Below are 19,716 nucleotides of genomic sequence, written 5' to 3' on the forward strand. Positions count from 1 at the left end.
GTCCAAGAAGGCTAAATGGTTGTTTCTGGCATCCTCACGTGTGAACTTGTTATTGGAATCCACCGAATTGATGTGTTCTGTAAAGTCCTCGACCTCCTGTTGCTTGATTTTAACCCATGTGTCATCGACATATCTGAACCAGTGACTGGGGACTCTCCCAGTCACTGGGAGAGTCCCTGGGGTACTCAGGTCAAAGCAGTTTCAGTCTTTTGTTCATGGTAATGAGTCATTCACATCATCAAGAGAGTCGTCAAGGGAGCCATCAAGGGAGGCTTCCATCCCGTCATTAGGAGAGTGCTAACTAGAGCACAATAGGTGCTAATTAGAGCTATTGTTTAGTCACTAGCCTATAGCAGTTGGCCTCTCGGTAGGAGGGGTCTGGTTAGGTTAAAAAACTCCAGCTTTTGTTGGCTTCTGGTTTATTCTTCTCTACAAGAGTCAAGACCGAAGTCAGATTACCAGAGCAAGAATTTTAGCTGAGGAAGCTTCTGTGATTTGAAGCGAAACGTCCTCACGTCAAGCAACCCAGTCCAGTCGAAGATTCAAGCTTCTCTGCTATGTTGTCTCCAGTGTTTTCCCACTAGACCATGATTCTAAAAAAGTAATATGTTGTAGTGTTGCACCAATATCAGTGTAAGTCAGTGATGAAAAGTAGCTTAGTCCATTTAATCAACCACTGTACCTAAGTACAAATATGGGGTACTTGGGGGAGTTGATGGTCTAGTGGTTAAGACGTTGGGCTTGAGACCAGAAGATCCTCGGTTCAAATCCCTGCCTGACTGGAAAATCACTAAAGGCCCTTGGGCAAGGTCTTTAATCCCCCTTGCTCCCGGTGTGTAGTGAGCGCCTTGTATAGCAGCACGCTGACATCGGGGTGAATGTGAGGCATTATTTGTAAAGAGCTTTGAGCGATGCAGTCCATTTACCATTTACTTGTAGATCATTTATATTTTAACTACTTTATGCTTATTTTCCTCCACATTTCAGATCCTAGTGTTATACTTTTTGCTGCACTACTTTTATCTGACAGTGTTAGTTACTAGTTACTTTGCAGATTGTAATTTTACCCTCAATTATAATGTAATAAGATGACATCCAGATTGAAAACACTTTCCTGCTAGTTTGGTTAGTGGGGGAATTCACTTTTGGCTGACCTGGTAGTGCACTGGTCTCAAGGGTGAGAGGTCTGGTGCTCAAATCCCAACAGAGCCACAAAGATATGTGTCAGCTCAGTTACAACAATAATTTAAAAACTGCAGCGGTGGAAAACCCTGGCTTCAGTGATTAAAGTCCTACCACTTAAACCTGTGCACCTCAAACAGGTGATTTCACTGACTCGCTCATCTACCCACCTGAAGAGTTGAACTAATCAGAATCAGCAGTGTTGTTAGAAGGAAAGGTGATGTAACACGGTGATTGTATACTGTTTTTATTTATATTTTACACAGCGTCCCAACTTCATTGGAATTGGGGTTGTATTACTATTACTATTGCTGTTATTATTATTATTATTATTATTATTATTATTATTATGTTTAAGAGAGGAGGAATTACCCGTCCCATAATGCATTGCAAATCCAACCTTCTCAACCTTCAATTATTATTATTATTATTATTATTATTATTTTCATTATTGTAGTATTGTTTTGTATATGTTTTCTAGTTTATGATGTGCATATTGTATAATATACAAATAATGAATGTTTATGAGTTTAATGGTACGAATATTTCATGAGGTGAAAGCTTTCACAAAATTAAATATTCGTTCCATTGAAAGAATGTAAAAACATTCATTATTTGTTTTATATAACGGCTAAAATAGATCATTGTCATTTGATATTTTATTAATTTATAAACAACAGAAATGGGCTTACATTATGGTGTTCCACTGTAACGTGTAGTCCAGTGATGCTGTGCACTGACTTCGGATTTCCATTAAAAAAAGACTTTTATTTCCGTAACCGGAGCCCTCCTGGTGAATAACCGACCGCTCCCAGTCCCTGTCGCTTGACACATATTTGAGCTGGTAAAGGTAGTTGTCCTTGCAGATTATGTGGTGGCTGGCTGTATTTTCAGTTTTTATTCTCAAGGTGCAAAAATGGACTTTGATTTTGAAAGCTTCTCCCACTTACAGCAGAGGTCGGAAATTATTCAGACTTATTTGGGCTATTACGACCATATAGAGATCACTAGTCACTAAAAGTGGGCTTTTATTTTGAAAGCTCCTCCCCCTTTAAAGCAGAGGTTAGAAATCATCTGGACTTATTTTGGCTATTACGACCATATAGAGATCAATAGACACTAAAAGTGGACTTTGATTTTGAAAGCTTCTCCCACTTACAGCAGAGGTCGGAAATTATTCGGACTTATTTTGGCTATTATGACCATATAGAGATCAAGAGACACTAAAAGTGGGCTTTTGTTTTGAAAGCTTCTCCCACTTACAGCAGAGGTCGGAAATTATTCAGAATTATTTTGGCTATTACAACCATATAGAGATCAAGAGACACTAAAGTGTGGTTTTATTTTGAAAGCTACCCCCTTTACAGTAGAGGTTGGAAATCATCTGGACTTATTTTGGCTAATACGAACATATAGAGACCAATAGACACTAAAAGTGGGCTTTTATATTGAAAGCTTCTCCCATTTACAGCAGAGGTCGGAAAATATTCGGACTTATTATGGCTGTTAGACCATGTAGAGATCAAACGACACTAAAAGTGGGCTTTTATTTTGAAAGCTTCTCCCACTTACAGCAGAGATCGGAAATCATCTGGACTTATTTTGGCTATTACAAACACATAGAGATCAATAGACACTAAAAGTGGGCTTTTATTTTGAAAGGTCCCCCCATTTAACTTTTTCAAACTTAATTTACAAAAACTCTTGATGGGAGACATCAAAGTTTAAAAACAAAATGACAAAAACAGAAACATTACAAGACAGTTCTGCGGTGTTTGCACATGCACAGTGCGAGCGGTTGGACGCTTGTAGGTCTTCAGCAGCAGCAGGATACCCTCACGACGGCCGACCAGAATAATATCAAACAGGTTTGATTTACATTCGACCATACAATCGGTGATCAGGAGGTGGTCGTGAGATGTTAAATGGAGCTTGTTACTCCATGTACACTACACGATGCAGGACGCGCAATTAACCTGAAACTCAGTCCAAAAAATTCTCGCACGAATGAAAAATCATCTGAAAAAGGGCCAAAACTTGCACAGTGTAAAGCCAACATTTATGTGTCAAGACAATACTGAGTGCACATTTTACAACATCATAAAACGTGCGTACATCATAAAACTAATAATAAAAATAATAAAAATAATAAAATTAGCGCACATTCTCTCCACGTGCAAAACATGTTGCGATGACACTTCCAGGGCTACGTACAAATGCCTGTTTTTACAAATAAAAAATGTTGGTGCGGAAAGGGGCAGCTTTTGAAAATTTAAGCTAAAAATTGGCCATTCTTGGGGTACCCAAAGGGGAAAAGCCAGGTACGACAGCCCAAGTCCCTTTATCATGTCCAGAAGGCTGGGGAAGCTTGTTGAGTGGGCAATCTCATTCTGGGTTAGCCAGTACATGGCCCTCAGTGAGGCAGTCGGAGTCCGTGGACATTTTTAAGTCAAGACTTAAAACCTATTTTTATTCTCTTTCTTATGAGTAGTTTTTATTTTATGTTTTATTCTTTTACTTGCGTTTTTAATTAGGTATTTTAATTATTTTTATTTATTTATTTTAATTTTTTATGTTGAACTGTTCTATGTGAGAGCATATCTCACCCATATTGGCCTCTCTTCATTGGCTTCCTGTTAATTCTAGAATAGAATTTAAAATTCTTCTTCTTACTTATAAGGTTTTGAATAATCAGGTCCCATCTTATCTTAGGGACCTTGTAGTACCATATCACCCCAATAGAGCGCTTCGCTCTCAGACTGCAGGCTTACTTGTAGTTCCTAGGGTTTGTAAGAGTAGAATGGGAGGCAGAGCCTTCAGCTTTCAGGCTCCTCTCCTGTGGAACCAGCTCCCAATTCAGATCAGGGAGACAGACACCCTCTCTACTTTTAAGATTAGGCTTAAAACTTTCCTTTTTGCTAAAGCTTATAGTTAGGGCTGGATCAGGTGACCCTGAACCATCCCTTAGTTATGCTGCTATAGACGTAGACTGCTGGGGGGTTCCCATGATGCACTGTTTCTTTCTCTTTTTGCTCTGTATGCACCACTCTGCATTTAATCATTAGTGATCGATCTCTGCTCCCCTCCACAGCATGTCTTTTTCCTGGTTCTCTCCCTCAGCCCCAACCAGTCCCAGCAGAAGACTGCCCCTCCCTGAGCCTGGTTCTGCTGGAGGTTTCTTCCTGTTAAAAGGGAGTTTTTCCTTCCCACTGTAGCCAAGTGCTTGCTCATGTTGTGTGGGCCGCCAGAAGAGGAGGTACTGCTGGCCCACCACCAGAGGGCGCCCTGTCTGGAGTGCGGGCTCCAGGCACCAGAGGGCGCAGCCGCCTCACAGGAGCAGCCAGGGTGACAGCTGTCACACATCACCGGCAACAGCTGTTACCAATCATCTGATCGGCAGGGTATATCAGCAGGACGACGTCTCCACCTCTTTGCCGAGATATCGTTTCTACCTAGAAGGTAACGTAGCTCAGCTGACGAATTGTATCCTTTTTGGATTTTGTGCGTTGTTCTAAGGAGTATTTTTCCAACGAGAGGTGGAGGTAGTTTTCCTACCGTTCGGATTCCTGGGTGCAAACGCGCCCTCCTTTAATTGTTCTTTGTTCCTCGCCAGCAGTACCAGGTCCGACACGCGGAGGCAGTGGCCACCTGGGAGTTCGGGACTTGGCGGCTCCAGTATTCCCGGGGTCTGGTGGCGGAGGAAATCGTGTGGTTCCGGTTCTACTTTGGAGAGGCGTCTCCTATCTTCGAGCCTGCCCACACGACACCTTTTGTGAAATTGACTTTTTTCCATTATTGTAATCTGTAGTGTTTGTTGTGCACATTCACAACAGTAAAGTGTTGTTGTTTGACCTATTCCATTGTCCGTTCATTTGCGCCCCCTGTTGTGGGTCCGTGTACTTACACTTTCCCAACAGCTCACAGGGGGTCGTTTTGACCGTTGGGGTTTTACATAATTATTGTATGGCCTTGCCTTACAATATAAAGCGCCTTGGGGCAACTGTTTGTTGTGATTTGGCGCTATATAAAAAAATTGATTGATTGATGTGAGGTGCCTTGAGACGGCTTTTGTTGTAATTTGGCGTGTTATAAGCTGATTAAATTTAAATTGAACAGCATTTTATTGAGTCTTAAAGTAAATAAATATGAAATTGGTTATTGGATCCCTAAACTCTGGACATAACAAACTCTACATGGTGGATCCTTGATCTCTGGACATAGACAGAAATAAAATCTGTTAGTTTTTGTCAAAAGCATTTCCTTTCAGACATTATTATCTGCTATTTTCAGAGACAGTTTGGTATATAAAAGTATTGTGCCTGGATGTTTTTCATCATTTGAATTATGCTGCTTTGAACTGGGACGCTGCAATCCTGTGTTGTCCGCACTTATTTATCACCCACCCAAGCACAACAAAGATTTTTTTAAAGGATTTCTCTGACTTGCTTGCAGCTGTTATTCCACAGGATGCTCGAATCTTACATCTGGGTGATTTTAATGTTCATGTTTGCTGTCCGTCCAAGCCTTTGGCTACTGAGTTTTTAGAATTGATTGATACATTTAATTTTATGCAACATGTTACTGAAGCAACGCACATATTTGGTCATAGGTTGGACTTGCTTTTAACTAATGGTTTTGATGTCAGTAATGTTCAGCTTTTGGATGCAGTGTTCTCTGATCACCATCCGGTGTTATTTAATTTTATTTTGGACAGCAGTAATAAACCCAGTGTTTCTGCATGCTATCGGCGGCAGCTGAGGCCAGGAGCGGGAGATCATTTCTCCTCCCTTTTTGTAGCTGTCACATGCCAAAATACAGAACAAATTGCATCTACTTTTCTTTTGGCATGCAATACCATTATGAACACTATTGCTCCACTCAAAGCTATGCGCCCTAAACCCAGGCAGGAGCCCTGGTTGAATGAAACTGTGCGACAGGCCAGACGTGAGTGTAGGAGGGCGGAGCGCAAATGGAAGAAAGATGGACTGACCGTCTCCTATGAAATTCTTAAAGTTGGAGAAAATTCCAAAATATGCTCAGGTCTGAAAAGGCAAAATACTTTTCCAATGTAATTTCTGATAACTGGGACAAACCTCATGTTCTTTTTAAAACTACTGGATCTTTGTTAAACCCTGGCCAATCCACCACTTTGGAAGCAACTCAAGTTGTTTGTAATCGCTTTTTAAATTTCTTTTGTGATAAGGTCGCCAGTATTAGAGTTGGGATGACTGTCACTTCGGCTAGTTCAATCATGGCTCACACCTGTTCTGCTGTGTTAGACCGGTGTGAACCTGTTATTTTCAGATTTATCAAATATTAAAAATCTCAAACCTTCATTTTGTCCCTCAGACTGTATCCCCCCACGACTCTTTAAAGAGGTCTGGGGAACTATTGGCCCTGATGCTGTTTTAGTCAACAGCAGCCTTATTTCAGGAAAAGTTCCTGCATTTTGTAAGCAGGCTGTAGTTGAGCCTCTTTTAAAGAAAGTGAGTCTTGATAACTCTATCTCTAATTATAGGCCCATATCTAAGCTTCCTTTTATTTCAAAGATTTTGGAAAAAGCTGTTCTTGTACAACTACAAGAGTTTTTAGAAACGAATAACATTTTAGACAGTTTTCAGTCAGGTTATAAATTATTTCACGGCACGGAGTCTGCACTTTTAAAGGTTTTTAATGACCTGTTTTTAATCACTGATTCTGGTGATTCCGCCATTCTGGTGCTTTTAGACTTGACTGCTGCCTTCGACACAGTTGACCATGCAACTCTTTTATCTCTTCTTGAGAACTGTGTGGGTGTCAGGGGGACAGCCTTGGACTGGTTCCATTCTTACCTTACAGGCCGTTCATTTACTGTCAGGCTGGGGGAGTCCACCTCGTCTTCTATTCCTCTGAACTGTGGAGTCCCCCAGGGTTCTATTCTTGGGCCTATTCTCTTCACCCTATACCTTCTCCCGTTAGGTCAGGTGTTTAGAAAACATGGCATATCTTATCATCTTTATGCAGATGATACTCAGATTTATTTGCCTATTAAGAAGAACTCTAGCAGCCCCCTGACACCCTTGCTTGTGTGCCTGGAAGACGTCAGGGCTTGGTTGGCTCAAAAATTTCTTAGCTTAAATGAGAACAAAACCGAGGTGTTGGTGTTTGGGCCCAGTGTTGGTTCCACAGTTCGATTTAGACCTGGGCCCTCTCAGTCAACACATGAAGCCCACAGCCACCAACCTTGGCGTCATTATGGACTCTGATCTTAAACTGGACAGGCAGGTCAAGGCGGTTGTTAAATCCAGCTTTTATCAGCTTTGTCTTTTAACCAAAATTAAATTAATTTTATCCTTTTCTGACTTGGAGCGCGTCATGCATGCTTTTATTTCTTCACGCCTGGACTACTGCAATTCACTTTTTTATGGAATTAATCAAAATACACTTCACAGATTGCAGTTAGTCCAGAACGCTGCTGCACGCCTCTTAACTGGGAGCAAAAAACATGAACATATTACACCTATTCTTGCATCTTTGCACTGGCTCCCTGTTAATTTTAGAATTGATTTAAAAATTTTATTTGTTTTTAAAGTTTTAAATGGACTGGCCCCACAATATATTGTAGACCTCCTCCAAGTTTACTCCCCAGCGTGTGCTCTGAGGTCTGACGGCCAGCTCCAGCTTGTGGTGCCTAGGACGAGACTTAAGACCAGGGGGGACAGGGCCTTCTCTGTGGCTGGGCCCAGACTCTGGAACGCTCTGCCTCTCCACATTCGAACAGCCCCCACAATGGAGTGTTTTAAGTCTCGTCTGAAGACCCACTTTTATTCTCTGGCTTTTAGCTCTGCATGAGTTGTATGGTCCTCTGTTGTCTTTGGCCTAGTGTTTTATTTATTTATTGTTTTTATGTTTATTTATTTATTAGTATCTGAGTGGGTATATTGTTTTGTATAGTTGTATAATCATTTTTATGTGCAGCACTTTGGAAACTGTTCTGTTGTTTAAATGTGCTATATAAATAAAGTGGATTGGATTATTATTGGCATGAATGTCTTTCCATATCTGAGCTGAGCTCTACAGCTCGCTGCGCTCCACATCAAGAACGCAGGACGTCTCATTTTGGGAGGAAAAAACGTTTTAGTCGCTTGTAGTTTATTGTCTGTATTGCAATGTTTGTAAGAGGTGTCATTTTATTTAAAGCGGCAAATTGTTTTGAAGTTATTAATTCCAAGCGGACTCTGTCTCAGCAGCGAGCCACGCAGCATTTGGAGCTCTGCCAACAGAACGGAGGATGATTCTCGTTTGTTGACTGCAACAAGACATCAGTCCCAGTTAGCGACTTTCATACACACAAAAACGACTCGTGATATTTTAATGGATTTGAGAGGGGTTAAGAAGGGTACTTATCGCTTCTGAAGAGCAGCGAATCAAAGAGCCACGAGCCATTGAATCGAAGCATTGCTTCATTCACGCTTCAAACTGGAGTCACGCTACAGAAATGGTTGATTACACGGTCCAAAATAAGCGTAACGGTCCAAAATTATATTGTAACAGGCTGTAACGCAAGTTTGTGCTAGCTAGAACCCTGGGTTAGAAATCATCCGGACTTATTTTGACTATTACAAACATATAGAGATCAATAGACACCAAAAGTGGGATTTTATTTTGAAAGCTTCTCCCACTTACAGCAGAGGTCAGAAATTATTCGGACTTATTTGGGCTATTACGACCATATAGAGATCAATAGACACTAAAAGTGGGCTTTGATTTTGAAAGCTTCGCTCACTTACAGCAGAGGTCGGAAATTATTCTGACTTATTTGGGCTATTAACAACCATAGAAATCAATAGACACTAAAAGTGGGCTTTTATTTTGAAAGCTTCTCCCACTTACAGCAGAGGTCGGAAATTATTCAGAATTACTTTGGCTATTACGACCATATAGAGATCAAGAGACAAAAAGTGGGGTTTTATTTTGAAAGCTACCCCCCTTTACAGTAGAAGTTGGAAATCATGTGGACTTATTTTGGCTATTACGAACATATAGAGATCAATAGACACTAAAAGTGGGCTTTTATTTTGAAAGGTCCCCCCCTTTACAGCAGAGGTTGGAAATCATCAGGACTGTTTTGGCTATTACGACCATATAAAGATCAATAGACACTAAAATTGGGCTTTTATTTTGAAAGCTTCTCCCATTTACAGCAGGGGTCAGAAATTATCCAGAATTATTTTGGCTATTCCGAACATATAGAGATCAATAGACACTAAAAGTAGGCTTTTATTTTGAAAACTTCTCCCATTTACAGCAGAGGTCTGAAGTTATTTGGACTTATTTTGGCTATTACGAACATATAGAGATCAATAGACACTAAAAGTGGGCTTTTATTTTGAAAGGTCCCTCCCCTTCACAGCAGAGATCGGAAATCATCCGGACTTATTTGGGCTTTTACGAACATATAAAAATCAATAGACACTAAAAGTGGGCTTTTATTTTGAAACCCCCCTTCACAGCAGAGGTCGGAAATCATCCGGACTTATTTTGGCTGTTCCGACCATAGAGAGATCAATAGACACTAAAAGTGGCTTTTATTTTGAAAGCTCCCCCTTCACAGCAGAGGTCGAAAATCATCCGGATTTATTTTGGCTATTACGAACATATAGAGATCAATAGACACTAAAAGTGGGCTTTTATTTTGAAAGGCTCCCCCCTTCACAGCAGAGGTTGGAAATCATCCGGACTGCTACTAGCTTTATACTCACCACAGAAAACAGATGAGGTAATCTTTAAGCTGTAAATAATGTGCTACAATACCCTAACGTTCAGTCCGGAGTGAGTCGGTTTAACAACAGAGGATAAACCAGCCTTCCCCGGGTAGAGGCGAGACTTTTGAGTGTGACTGTTTTTAATGTGTGGGGACACTAGCGTTAGCTAACGTTGCAGGCGAGCTAACGTCAAGTATGAATTGAACATCAGCGGCGCTCCAGACGGCGACGTGCGCTCACGGAGAAGCATAAATTAGCACGAGCCCATTACTGTAGTATTTGCACTCGTCTGCGTCGCTGCTGCTGTGAATCCGTCCACGTCAGGTCTGCTGTGTTTGAGCTAGGCCACGTCCCCGCGGGCGTGTTTCTCCTTCTGACATTGGACCCAGAAGATGCCTCCTGTACGGAAGGAGAGTGACGCGCGGCGGAAATGTGAGAAGTGTTGAGCCCTCGTCGGGATGTCCGCGTAGCTTTTGCGATTCCGATCGATTGCCGCATATTCACGGTATGTCACGTCCACTCGTGTTTTTACACCGGCTGAATACGTGCGTTGAGGCTCAGTAGGTTTCGCTTTCAGCCTGAAATTATACTTTTTTTTATTATTATTATTTCTGAGATGGTTGGTTTCGGTGCAAACCGACGAGGAGGCCGCCTCCCGTCCGTCATTCTCATTTTCTTGGTGGTGGTCATCGCCGTGTTGTCTTATAACTACTGGATAGTGTCCAAGAGGCACGGGCGCCTGCTGGAGGAGCTGCTGGAGGCGCATACGCAGGCGAAGCGCACGGACGACGCACGGAGCCGCCTGGAGAAGCGCAACTCGGAGCTGATGATGCAGGTGGATTCCCACAAAAAACAGATCGACCAGAGGGAAGGAGACTACAGCATCCTGGAGAACAAACTGCAGGCCCGAGAGTTGCTTGTTAAAAAGTGCAACGACGAAAAGGTACAGTAGAATTCGAGCACAGACTCAGCCGAGTGTGTGCCGGAAAAAACAAGCAAACAAAAAACAAAACAAATTGCTTTATTTAATTGGGGTCGTTTCCTGAAAGTTTGCAGATGGTATGAACTCGGATCAAACTGGCTTAAAGTCAGTAAACAAGCGTTTGCAGATGTGTGAACCTTTGAACGAAGAGATGATGCGTCGATTTACAGACTGTCATTATTAGTCTCTGGACCCAGATATAGTAAGTAAGTAAAAATTATTCCCATAAGACCCCTCTTGGGGTAAATGAGAAACACAGCATATGAGGTCTGTCAATAAAGTATAGGTCCTTTTTATTTTTTTCAAAAACTATATGGATTTCATTCATATGTTTTTACGTCAGACATGCTTGAACCCTCGTGCGCATGCGTGAGTTTTTCCACGCCTGTCGGTGACGTCATTCGCCTGTGAGCACTCCTTGTGGGAGGAGTCGTCCAGCCCCTCGTCGGAATTCCTTTGTCTGAGAAGTTGCTGAGAGACTGGCGCTTTGTTTGATCAAAATTTTTTCTAAACCTGTGAGACACATCGAAGTGGACACGGTTCGAAAAATTAAGCTGGTTTTCAGTGAAAATTTTAACGGCTGATGAGAGATTTTGAGGTGATACTGTCGCTTTAAGGACTTCCCATGGTGCGAGACGTCGCGCAGTGCTCTCAGGCGCCATCGTCAGCCTGTTTCAAGCTGAAAACCTCCACATTTCAGGCTCTATTGATCCAGGATGTCGTGAGAGAACAGAGAAGTTTCAGAAGAAGTCGGTTTCAGCATTTTATCCGGATATTCCACTGTTAAAGGAGATTTTTTTAATGAAAGACGTGCGGACGGATTGCAGCGTCGGCTCACAGCCGCTGCGACGCTCCGCCACAGGAAAAACACCTCCGTTGGAAGCCTTAAGGACAAGTTGGAACATGTCCAGCTGTTAAACAATTTCTCATATACTCACTCCACTGAAAGCCATCAAAAGCCGCCTGGATTTTACAAATGGTTATCAACACGGAGGTGTTTTTCCTGTGCCGCCGCACCGCGCCGGTTGCGTCCCGACGCGCGGACCCGTCCGCACGTCTTTCATTAAAAAAATCTCCTTTAACAGTGGAATATCCAGGTAAAATGCTGAAACCGACTTCTTCTGAAACTTCTCTGTTCTCTCACGACGTCCTGGATCAATAGAGCCTGAAATGTGGAGGTTTTCAGCTTGAAACAGGCTGACGACGGCGCCTGAGAGCGCTGCGCGACGTCTCGCACCGTGGGAAGTCCTTAAAGCGACAGTATCACCTCAAAATCTTTCATCAGCCGTTAAAATTTTCACTGAAAACCAGCTTAATTTTTCGAACCGTGTCCACTTCGATGTGTCTCACAGGTTTAGAAAAAATTTTGATCAAACAAAGCGCCAGTCTCTCAGCAACTTCTCAGACAAAGGAATTCCGACGAGGGGCTGGACGACTCCAGACTGTATTTTCTAAAGTGTAAATCACTTTTTTTTTCCCTTTGTACGACATGTACTCCAGAAAATACAGTACATCCAGATAAATTATAAATGGACTCATTTATATAGCGCTTTTCCATCTGCATCAGAAGCTCAAAGTGCTTTACAATAATGCCTCACATTCACCCCGATGTCAGGGTGCTGCCATACAAGGCACTCGCTACACACCGGGAGCGACTAGGCTTTCCATGACAAAATCTCTTGTTAAAAGTGAAATCTGCCGGAAAATGGCTGATGTCCAGCTCTTGTGATAACCAGAGAAAGAGCACACGACGGCCTCGTATCCACAGAGCCGTCAGCTTAGAAATGGTCCGGTGGCTTGTGCCGCATTGTCGCAGTTCGGAGCATGGCGCGCTGAGTGTCCTTAAAGGGGTCCTTAAAGCTGTAGTAATAGACCTTATTCTCTGTGAAGCCCGTAAAATTTTCACCGAAAGCCAGATAAATTTTTCGAATGGTTTCCAGGTGCCAGTCTCTAACAGCTTCTGAAAAAATTCTGATGGAAAAAAAACCCAAATCATTCCGCCATTTCCAGACAATGAAAATCCGACGACGGGGTGGGACCACTCCTTACACAAGGCGTGCTCACAGGCGAATGACGTCACCGACAGGCGTGGAAAAACTCACGCATGCGCACGAGGGTTCAAGCATGTCTGACGTAAAAACATATGAATGAAATCCATATAGTTTTTGAAAAAAATAAAAAGGACCTATACTTTATTGACAGCCCTCGTATGTACAATAAATTAAAATGGCACAATCAACTTGACCATAGTCAAGTACATGTTGATCTACACAGAACAAATAATAATTAATAAAAATATATATTACAGATGTTTAAATTTAAGCACAATCTCTACAAAATTTTGCAAGATTACACTGGGTAAGAATGTCTTCAGAATTAAACAGCATGTCCATCTTGTACACATTGGGTCTCAACCTGATATGTGCAAGTTTGTATCTATTAGGGATGAGCAAGTACACCACTATCTGTATCTGTTTAACCAAAGTATCTGTATCCGTATTTGTACTTGTAGTGGGCGGGGCCTAAACAGGAAGTGTGGAAATGGGTGGGGCTTAAATCAGTACATTATTTTAAGTCTGAAGTTGATATGGATTGATCAGAAGTTGCTATATTTATTGTTTATTTGAAAACTTTACAGAACAGCCTCAAAGTTGAGATTCAAATCAATGATTTTGATCACAAAAGTAAGAACTACACTCAACAAAAATATAAACGCAACACTTTTGGTTTTGCTTGCACTTTGTATGAGATGAACTCAGATCTAAAACTTTTTCCACATACACAATATCACCATTTCCCTCAAATATTGTTCACAAACCAGTCTAAATCTGTGATAGTGAGCACTTCTCCTTTGCTGAGATAATCCATCCCATCTCACAGGTGTGCCATATCAAGATGCTGATTAGACACCATGATTAGTGCATAGGTGTGCCTTAGACTGCCCACAATAAAAGGCCACTCTGAAAGGTGCAGTTTTATCACACAGCACAATGCCACAGATGTCACAAGATTTGAGGGAGCGTGCAATTGGCATTCTGACAGCAGGAATGTCAACCAGAGCTGTTGCTCGTGTATTGAATGTTAATTTCTCTACCATAAGCCTTCTCCAAAGGCGTTTCAGAGAATTTGGCAGTACATCCAACCAGCCTCACAACCGCAGACCACGTGTAACCACACCAGCCCAGGACCTCCACATCCAGCATGTTCACCTCCAAGATCGTCTGAGACCAGCCACTCGGACAGCTGCTGAAACAGTCAGTTTGCATAACCAAAGAATTTCTGCACAAACTGTCAGAAACCGTCTCAGGGAAGCTCATCTGCATGCTCGTCGTCCTCATCCGGGTCTCGGCCTGACTCCAGTTCGTCGTCGTAACCGACTTGAGTGGGCAAATGCTCACATTCGCTGGTGTTTGGCACGTTGGAGAGGTGTTCTCTTCACAGATGAATCCCGGTTCACACTGTCCAGGGCAGATGGCAGACAGCGTGTGTGGCATCGTGTGGGTGAGCGGTTTTCTGATGTCAGTGTTGTGGATCGAGTGGCCCATGGTGGCGCTGGGGTTATGGTATGGGCAGGCGTCTGTTATGGACGAAGAACACAGGTGCATTTTATTGATGGCATTTTGAATGCACAGAGATACCGTGATGAGATCCTGAGGCCCATTGTTGTGCCATACATCCAAGAACATCATCTCATGTTGCAGCAGGATAATGCACGGCCCCATGTTGCAAGGATCTGTACACAATTCTTGGAAGCTGAAAATGTCCCAGTTCTTGCATGGCCGGCATACTCACTGGACATGTCACCCATTGAGCATGTTTGGGATGCTCTGGACCGGCGTATACGACAGCGTGTACCAGTTCCTGCCAATATCCAGCAACTTCGCACAGCCACTGAAGAGGAGTGGACCAACATTCCACAGGCCACAATTGACAACCTGATCAACTCTATGCGAAGGAGATGTGTTGCACTGCATGAGGCAAATGGTGGTCACACCAGATACTGACTGGTATCCCCCCCAATAAAACAAAACTGCACCTTTCAGAGTGGCCTTTTATTGTGGGCAGTCTAAGGCACACCTGTACACTAATCATTGTGTCTAATCAGCATATTGGTATGGCACACCTGTGAGGTGGGATGGATTATCTCAGCAAAGGAGAAGTGCTCACTATCACAGATTTAGACTGGTTTGTGAACAATATTTGAGGGAAATGGTGATATTGTGTATGTGGAAAAGTTTTAGATCTTTGAGTTCATCTCATACAAAATGGGAGCAAAACCAAAAGTGTTGCGTTTATATTTTTGTTGAGTGTATATACAGAACAAGATTTTTCATGAACTCAGAGCATGACTATTCTTAAGTTTATGAATGAATATTTACAGAACAGCCTCAGAATTGAGATTCAGTGTTTTTGATCACAATAGTAAAGGAACTATTTTACAGAACAAGTTTTTTTTTTTATAAACTCAGAACATGAATATTCTTAAGTGTATGAATAAATAACAGCCTCAGAATTGACATTCAGTGTAGTAGGAAATTATGAACTACTAAGTATGTATGAACAAGAGTTGTCATACTCGACTTTCTTTTTTTAAATTTTATTATCAACCTGATATTTTTCAGTTTATTTATTTTTACTACCTAATGTTCTTGGCATTTTTTCCACACAAAGTTAAACAATATTGATTAAGGTATGTGTGTGTCTGTGTGTGCATGTATGTATAACTGAGTGACTGTGTGTGAGAGAGAGAGGTTGCTTGACTGACCAATTTATTTCTGTGAACTGCAGTGAGAAAGCCATATTCAATAAAAATATTAACATAAGCTACTTTGTGTGTTCAGCTATATGTGTGTATGTGTGTAAGTGGTCTGTAAGGCTGTTTCTTTTTTAATGATCTGTGTGAACTTGGTGATTTATGCATACATCCAGTGATGGCTAACAGGGAAGTAATTTGTCAGCCTTGTTCACTGTATTCGTCTCAAAAGCACCATGTTCAGTAGGAGGAAAGTTTTCCAACTGACTTTATATCACCAGCTAAGCTAAGAGCAGGCAAAAGGTTAAAAAAAAAACAGACCGGAGTGGAGGCAGTGACCGATGTGACACGAGCCGTTTTCAGCTCTGTCTTTCAAATGCACCACGTACGTTACGAAACAAGTTCACCAAGTAACTTTAAATATCATACAAACCAAAACAGAAGCGAGCTGAAGAAAACTTAAGGAGTACTGGGACAGCAACATGACCTAGAGTCAAGCCAAGCACAGAGAGATCAGTTCCTATCTGTGTGTGTGAGAGGTTGCAGACGTGTCTGTGTTGGCAGGGGTGGGCGCTGTGTGTGACTGGCCAATCACAGAGCGTGAAGACAGTCAGTTAGCCAGTGAGGATTTTCCTTCAGCACGAGCGCAGATATTAACGAGTTTTACTCGTGTCATGCTCGTACTCGTCAAAAATGCTTTATTCGTACCGGATACTCACCTGAAATAAATATCTGGCTCAACCCTAATATCTGTTTCTTCCTACACTAAAATGACTACATTCAAATAGTAGTGAAACTCATCACCAAGCTTTCCTAAATTAGAGTGTACACAATCAACTGGCATAGTCAATACCTTGGTATCTACCTCTAACTACTGAAATTCCAGTAGCACCGCATCTGAATTTTGATAGATGGCACCATGTATTGTCATCTGGGCTACGAAGATAACTTTCAAGTTGAAGTGTATGTTTTAATATCCTGTAGTTCTTACTAGGGATGGGTATTGATAAGATTTTATCTATCGATGCCATTATCGATCTGATTCCTTATCGATACCGCTTGTGAATTTTCTGTGTACTAAAAGTAGGCTTTACAGGTTTTCTATGTCAACAACATTTTATTGAGTCTTAAAGTAAATAAATATGAAATTGGTCACTAGATCCTCGATCTCTGGACATAAATAAAATAAACAAAATCTGTAGTTTTTGTCAAAAGCATTTCCTTTCAGACATTTTGGCATGAATGTCTCTCCATACCTCTGAGCTGAGCTCAGTCGGCTGCTGGATATCAGCGCAGGACGTCTCATTTTGGGAGGAAAAACGTGTTGATCATTGCAGTTTGTTTGTATTACAGCATTTGAAAAGAGGTGTGAATTGATATAAACGGCGTTTCGCTTTGAAGTTATTAATTCCGACTGGACTCTATCATTTTAACTTGACTCAGCAGAGGGCCTCGCAGCGTTTGGAGCTGTGTCAACAGAACGGAGGGCAATTTTTCGTTTCTTTCTCGCAACAAGACAGGAGTCCCACTTAGTAACTTTAATCCACACAAAAGTGACTCACGATTGACATATTCAGGGATGAAAGTGGTGAAAAACAAAAAGCTGTAATCCAAAATGACCCCCAACACCACCCGCATGAAAATGTTTGAATTCTAGAAGCTCTGGAATGCAATCTGGGACTATTCCAGACAATAAACTGCAGTGAGTGCAGCATCCATTTTGGTGAAAAACAACAAAAAAAAACCAAACAAAAAAAACAAAACTTTCCTTATTCAAATTCATTCCAGTAGTGTTCTGCTCCTTACTAGCATGCAGCAGTTTTCTATCTTGGCAGATAGTTCGGGAGGAAATCACTGAAGAAATTAACAAATTAAAAATATGGTTTGACCAAAACAAATTGTCATTAAACTTAAATAAAAGGGATGAAGTGGAAGTGTGAGTCACCAGGTGTTCACAAGAAAGAGTTATTTATTGATTTATGTTCATTGTTAGTTGGTTTTAATTTTTCTGTTGTGTTTTAATCAGGTTCTTTTTGTCTCTTTCTCTAAAATTGTAGCGTTAATATTACTATTGTTGTTGTTGCTATTATTATTATTATTAACATATAAACAAAATAAGTAAAAAAAAAAAATTATAATTTGTAATACATTTGACCCAAATTAATAGCTCAGTAACAACAAATACTGAGCTTTTAATTATTATACAGAAAACAAATGCACACAAACGTGCTCAGATGCAAACAGCTTAATGCTTACTTTAACATTGAAAATGCCATAGACATGCTAACGTGTTAGCATCGGCCCCGTTTTTAAGTTATAAAGTACATCTATCAACTGTTTTAGAAGACCATAGCAGGTCAGTTTAACATAAAAAAAGGTAAATATTACTCAGACACATGCTCTTTGGGGTTTTAGTGGGGAGAAATTAAGATGAAGTGTCATAAAACAAAGAACCACGAAGCAGCGGGTCGGATCAATGCTTCATTGCTTCAAGCTTCAAAGAAGAGCCACACTGCAGAAACAGTTGATTACAGACCCTGTGGGGGTTCTGTAATCGACGTACAGACATGATAATTTTCCCGACAAGCACACCCAAAAACAATGGCTGCTCTGAAGGACCGATAAGGGAATCGTTATGCAAAAAGCCTATTGATGTCGGTGGATAAAATCATTTCTTAACGCTACCCGATAAGAACCGATTCTTGATACCCAACCCTAGTTCTTACGAAGACTGTTATTATATACTTCAGTTTGCCAACTCTGCCTAAACATATCAGATAATGTCCGTTCTACTGCAACTCTTATATCTGGGTCAGATTAGTAGTAGTGGACAAGTACCCAAACCTATATTTTCAGCAACTATTTCATGACTTTATTGCAGTTTGAAACTACTAATTACGCATCATAGTTAAATTGATATAATCCTGTTTAACTTTACAACTTGAAAAGCAGTATAATTCTTAATTCATGCACATAGCCTAATTATATTAATTGAAGATATAGGGAACATGACCTTATTTGGTATTTTTTGTTATTATTCATGATACCTCACACCTTATGACGCATGTTTATTTACATAAAGCCCCCCCCCCCCCCCCCCCCCACCGGAAATTTGGAAATTTGTCACCCTCTGAAACAGTATTTCCTGCATTTTGAGCAGTGGTGTCAAAAGTACACACATTTATTACTTAAGCTGAAGTATAGATACTGCAGTTTAAAAACACTCTGGTAAAAGTTGAAGTATCAACTTGACCTCTTTACTCAAGTAAAAGTGAAAAAGTATGTACTCCAAAACCTACTTAAAGTATAAAAGTATAAAGTAACCTTTAAAAAAAAAGGTAGATGCCACTATATGAATTGAAAGCTTAATTTAAAAACTGATTCGTTCTACATGTGGCCCAAGACCCAAACCCAAAATTACCCCCCAACACCACCTGCACGAAAATGTTTCAATTCTAGAAACTCTGAAATGCAATCTGGGACTAATACAGACAATAAACTGCAGTGAGTGCAGCATCCATTTAGTGAAGAAAAAAAAAACAAAAAAACAACTTTCCTTATTCAAATTCATTCCAGTAGTATTCTGCTCTTACAAGGATGCAGCAGTTTTCTAGTTTGGCAGATTGTTGTTGTTGGTAGTTTCCTCACTTGCGAGGATAGTGGGAAGGCCTTTTTTTTTTTTTTTTTTTTTTTTTTTTCTTTTTCTTTTTTTAGTTTATATTCTACAAGCCCTCTGGTGGCTGAAAAGTCCGATGCGGGATCAATCAATCAATCAATTTTTTTATATAGCGCCAAATCACAACAAACAGTTGCCCCAAGGCGCTTTATATTGTAAGGCAAGGCCATACAATAATTATGTAAAACCCCAACGGTCAAAACAACCCCCTGTGAGCAAGCACTTGGCTACAGTGGGAAGGAAAAACTCCCTTTTAACAGGAAGAAACCTCCAGCAGAACCAGGCTCAGGGAGGGGCAGTCTTCTGCTGGGACTGGTTGGGGCTGAGGGAGAGAACCAGGAAAAAGACATGCTGTGGAGGGGAGCAGAGATCGATCACT

At 41.2% G+C, this 19,716-nt stretch overlaps 1 protein-coding gene across 4 annotated transcripts in view; it reads left to right on the forward strand.

Annotated features, from left to right (window-relative positions):
- The first annotated feature begins 9,867 nt into the window (after positions 1-9,867).
- golm2 (golgi membrane protein 2) overlaps positions 9,868-19,716 on the forward strand; it is a 94,476-nt gene continuing 84,627 nt past the window's right edge. The window contains exon 1 of one of the 4 annotated variants that reach the window (XM_034191686.1): positions 9,868-10,869. In XM_034191686.1, the coding sequence (XP_034047577.1) occupies positions 10,543-10,869 (327 nt within the window). In that variant the 5' untranslated portion in view covers positions 9,868-10,542. The remainder of the gene's footprint in view (positions 10,870-19,716) is intronic. The other 3 variants (XM_034191679.1, XM_034191702.1, XM_034191695.1) reach the window with 3 other exon arrangements.

This window comes from Thalassophryne amazonica, chromosome 2 (assembly GCF_902500255.1).
Source record: "Thalassophryne amazonica chromosome 2, fThaAma1.1, whole genome shotgun sequence".
NCBI classification, from domain to species: domain Eukaryota; kingdom Metazoa; phylum Chordata; class Actinopteri; order Batrachoidiformes; family Batrachoididae; genus Thalassophryne; species Thalassophryne amazonica.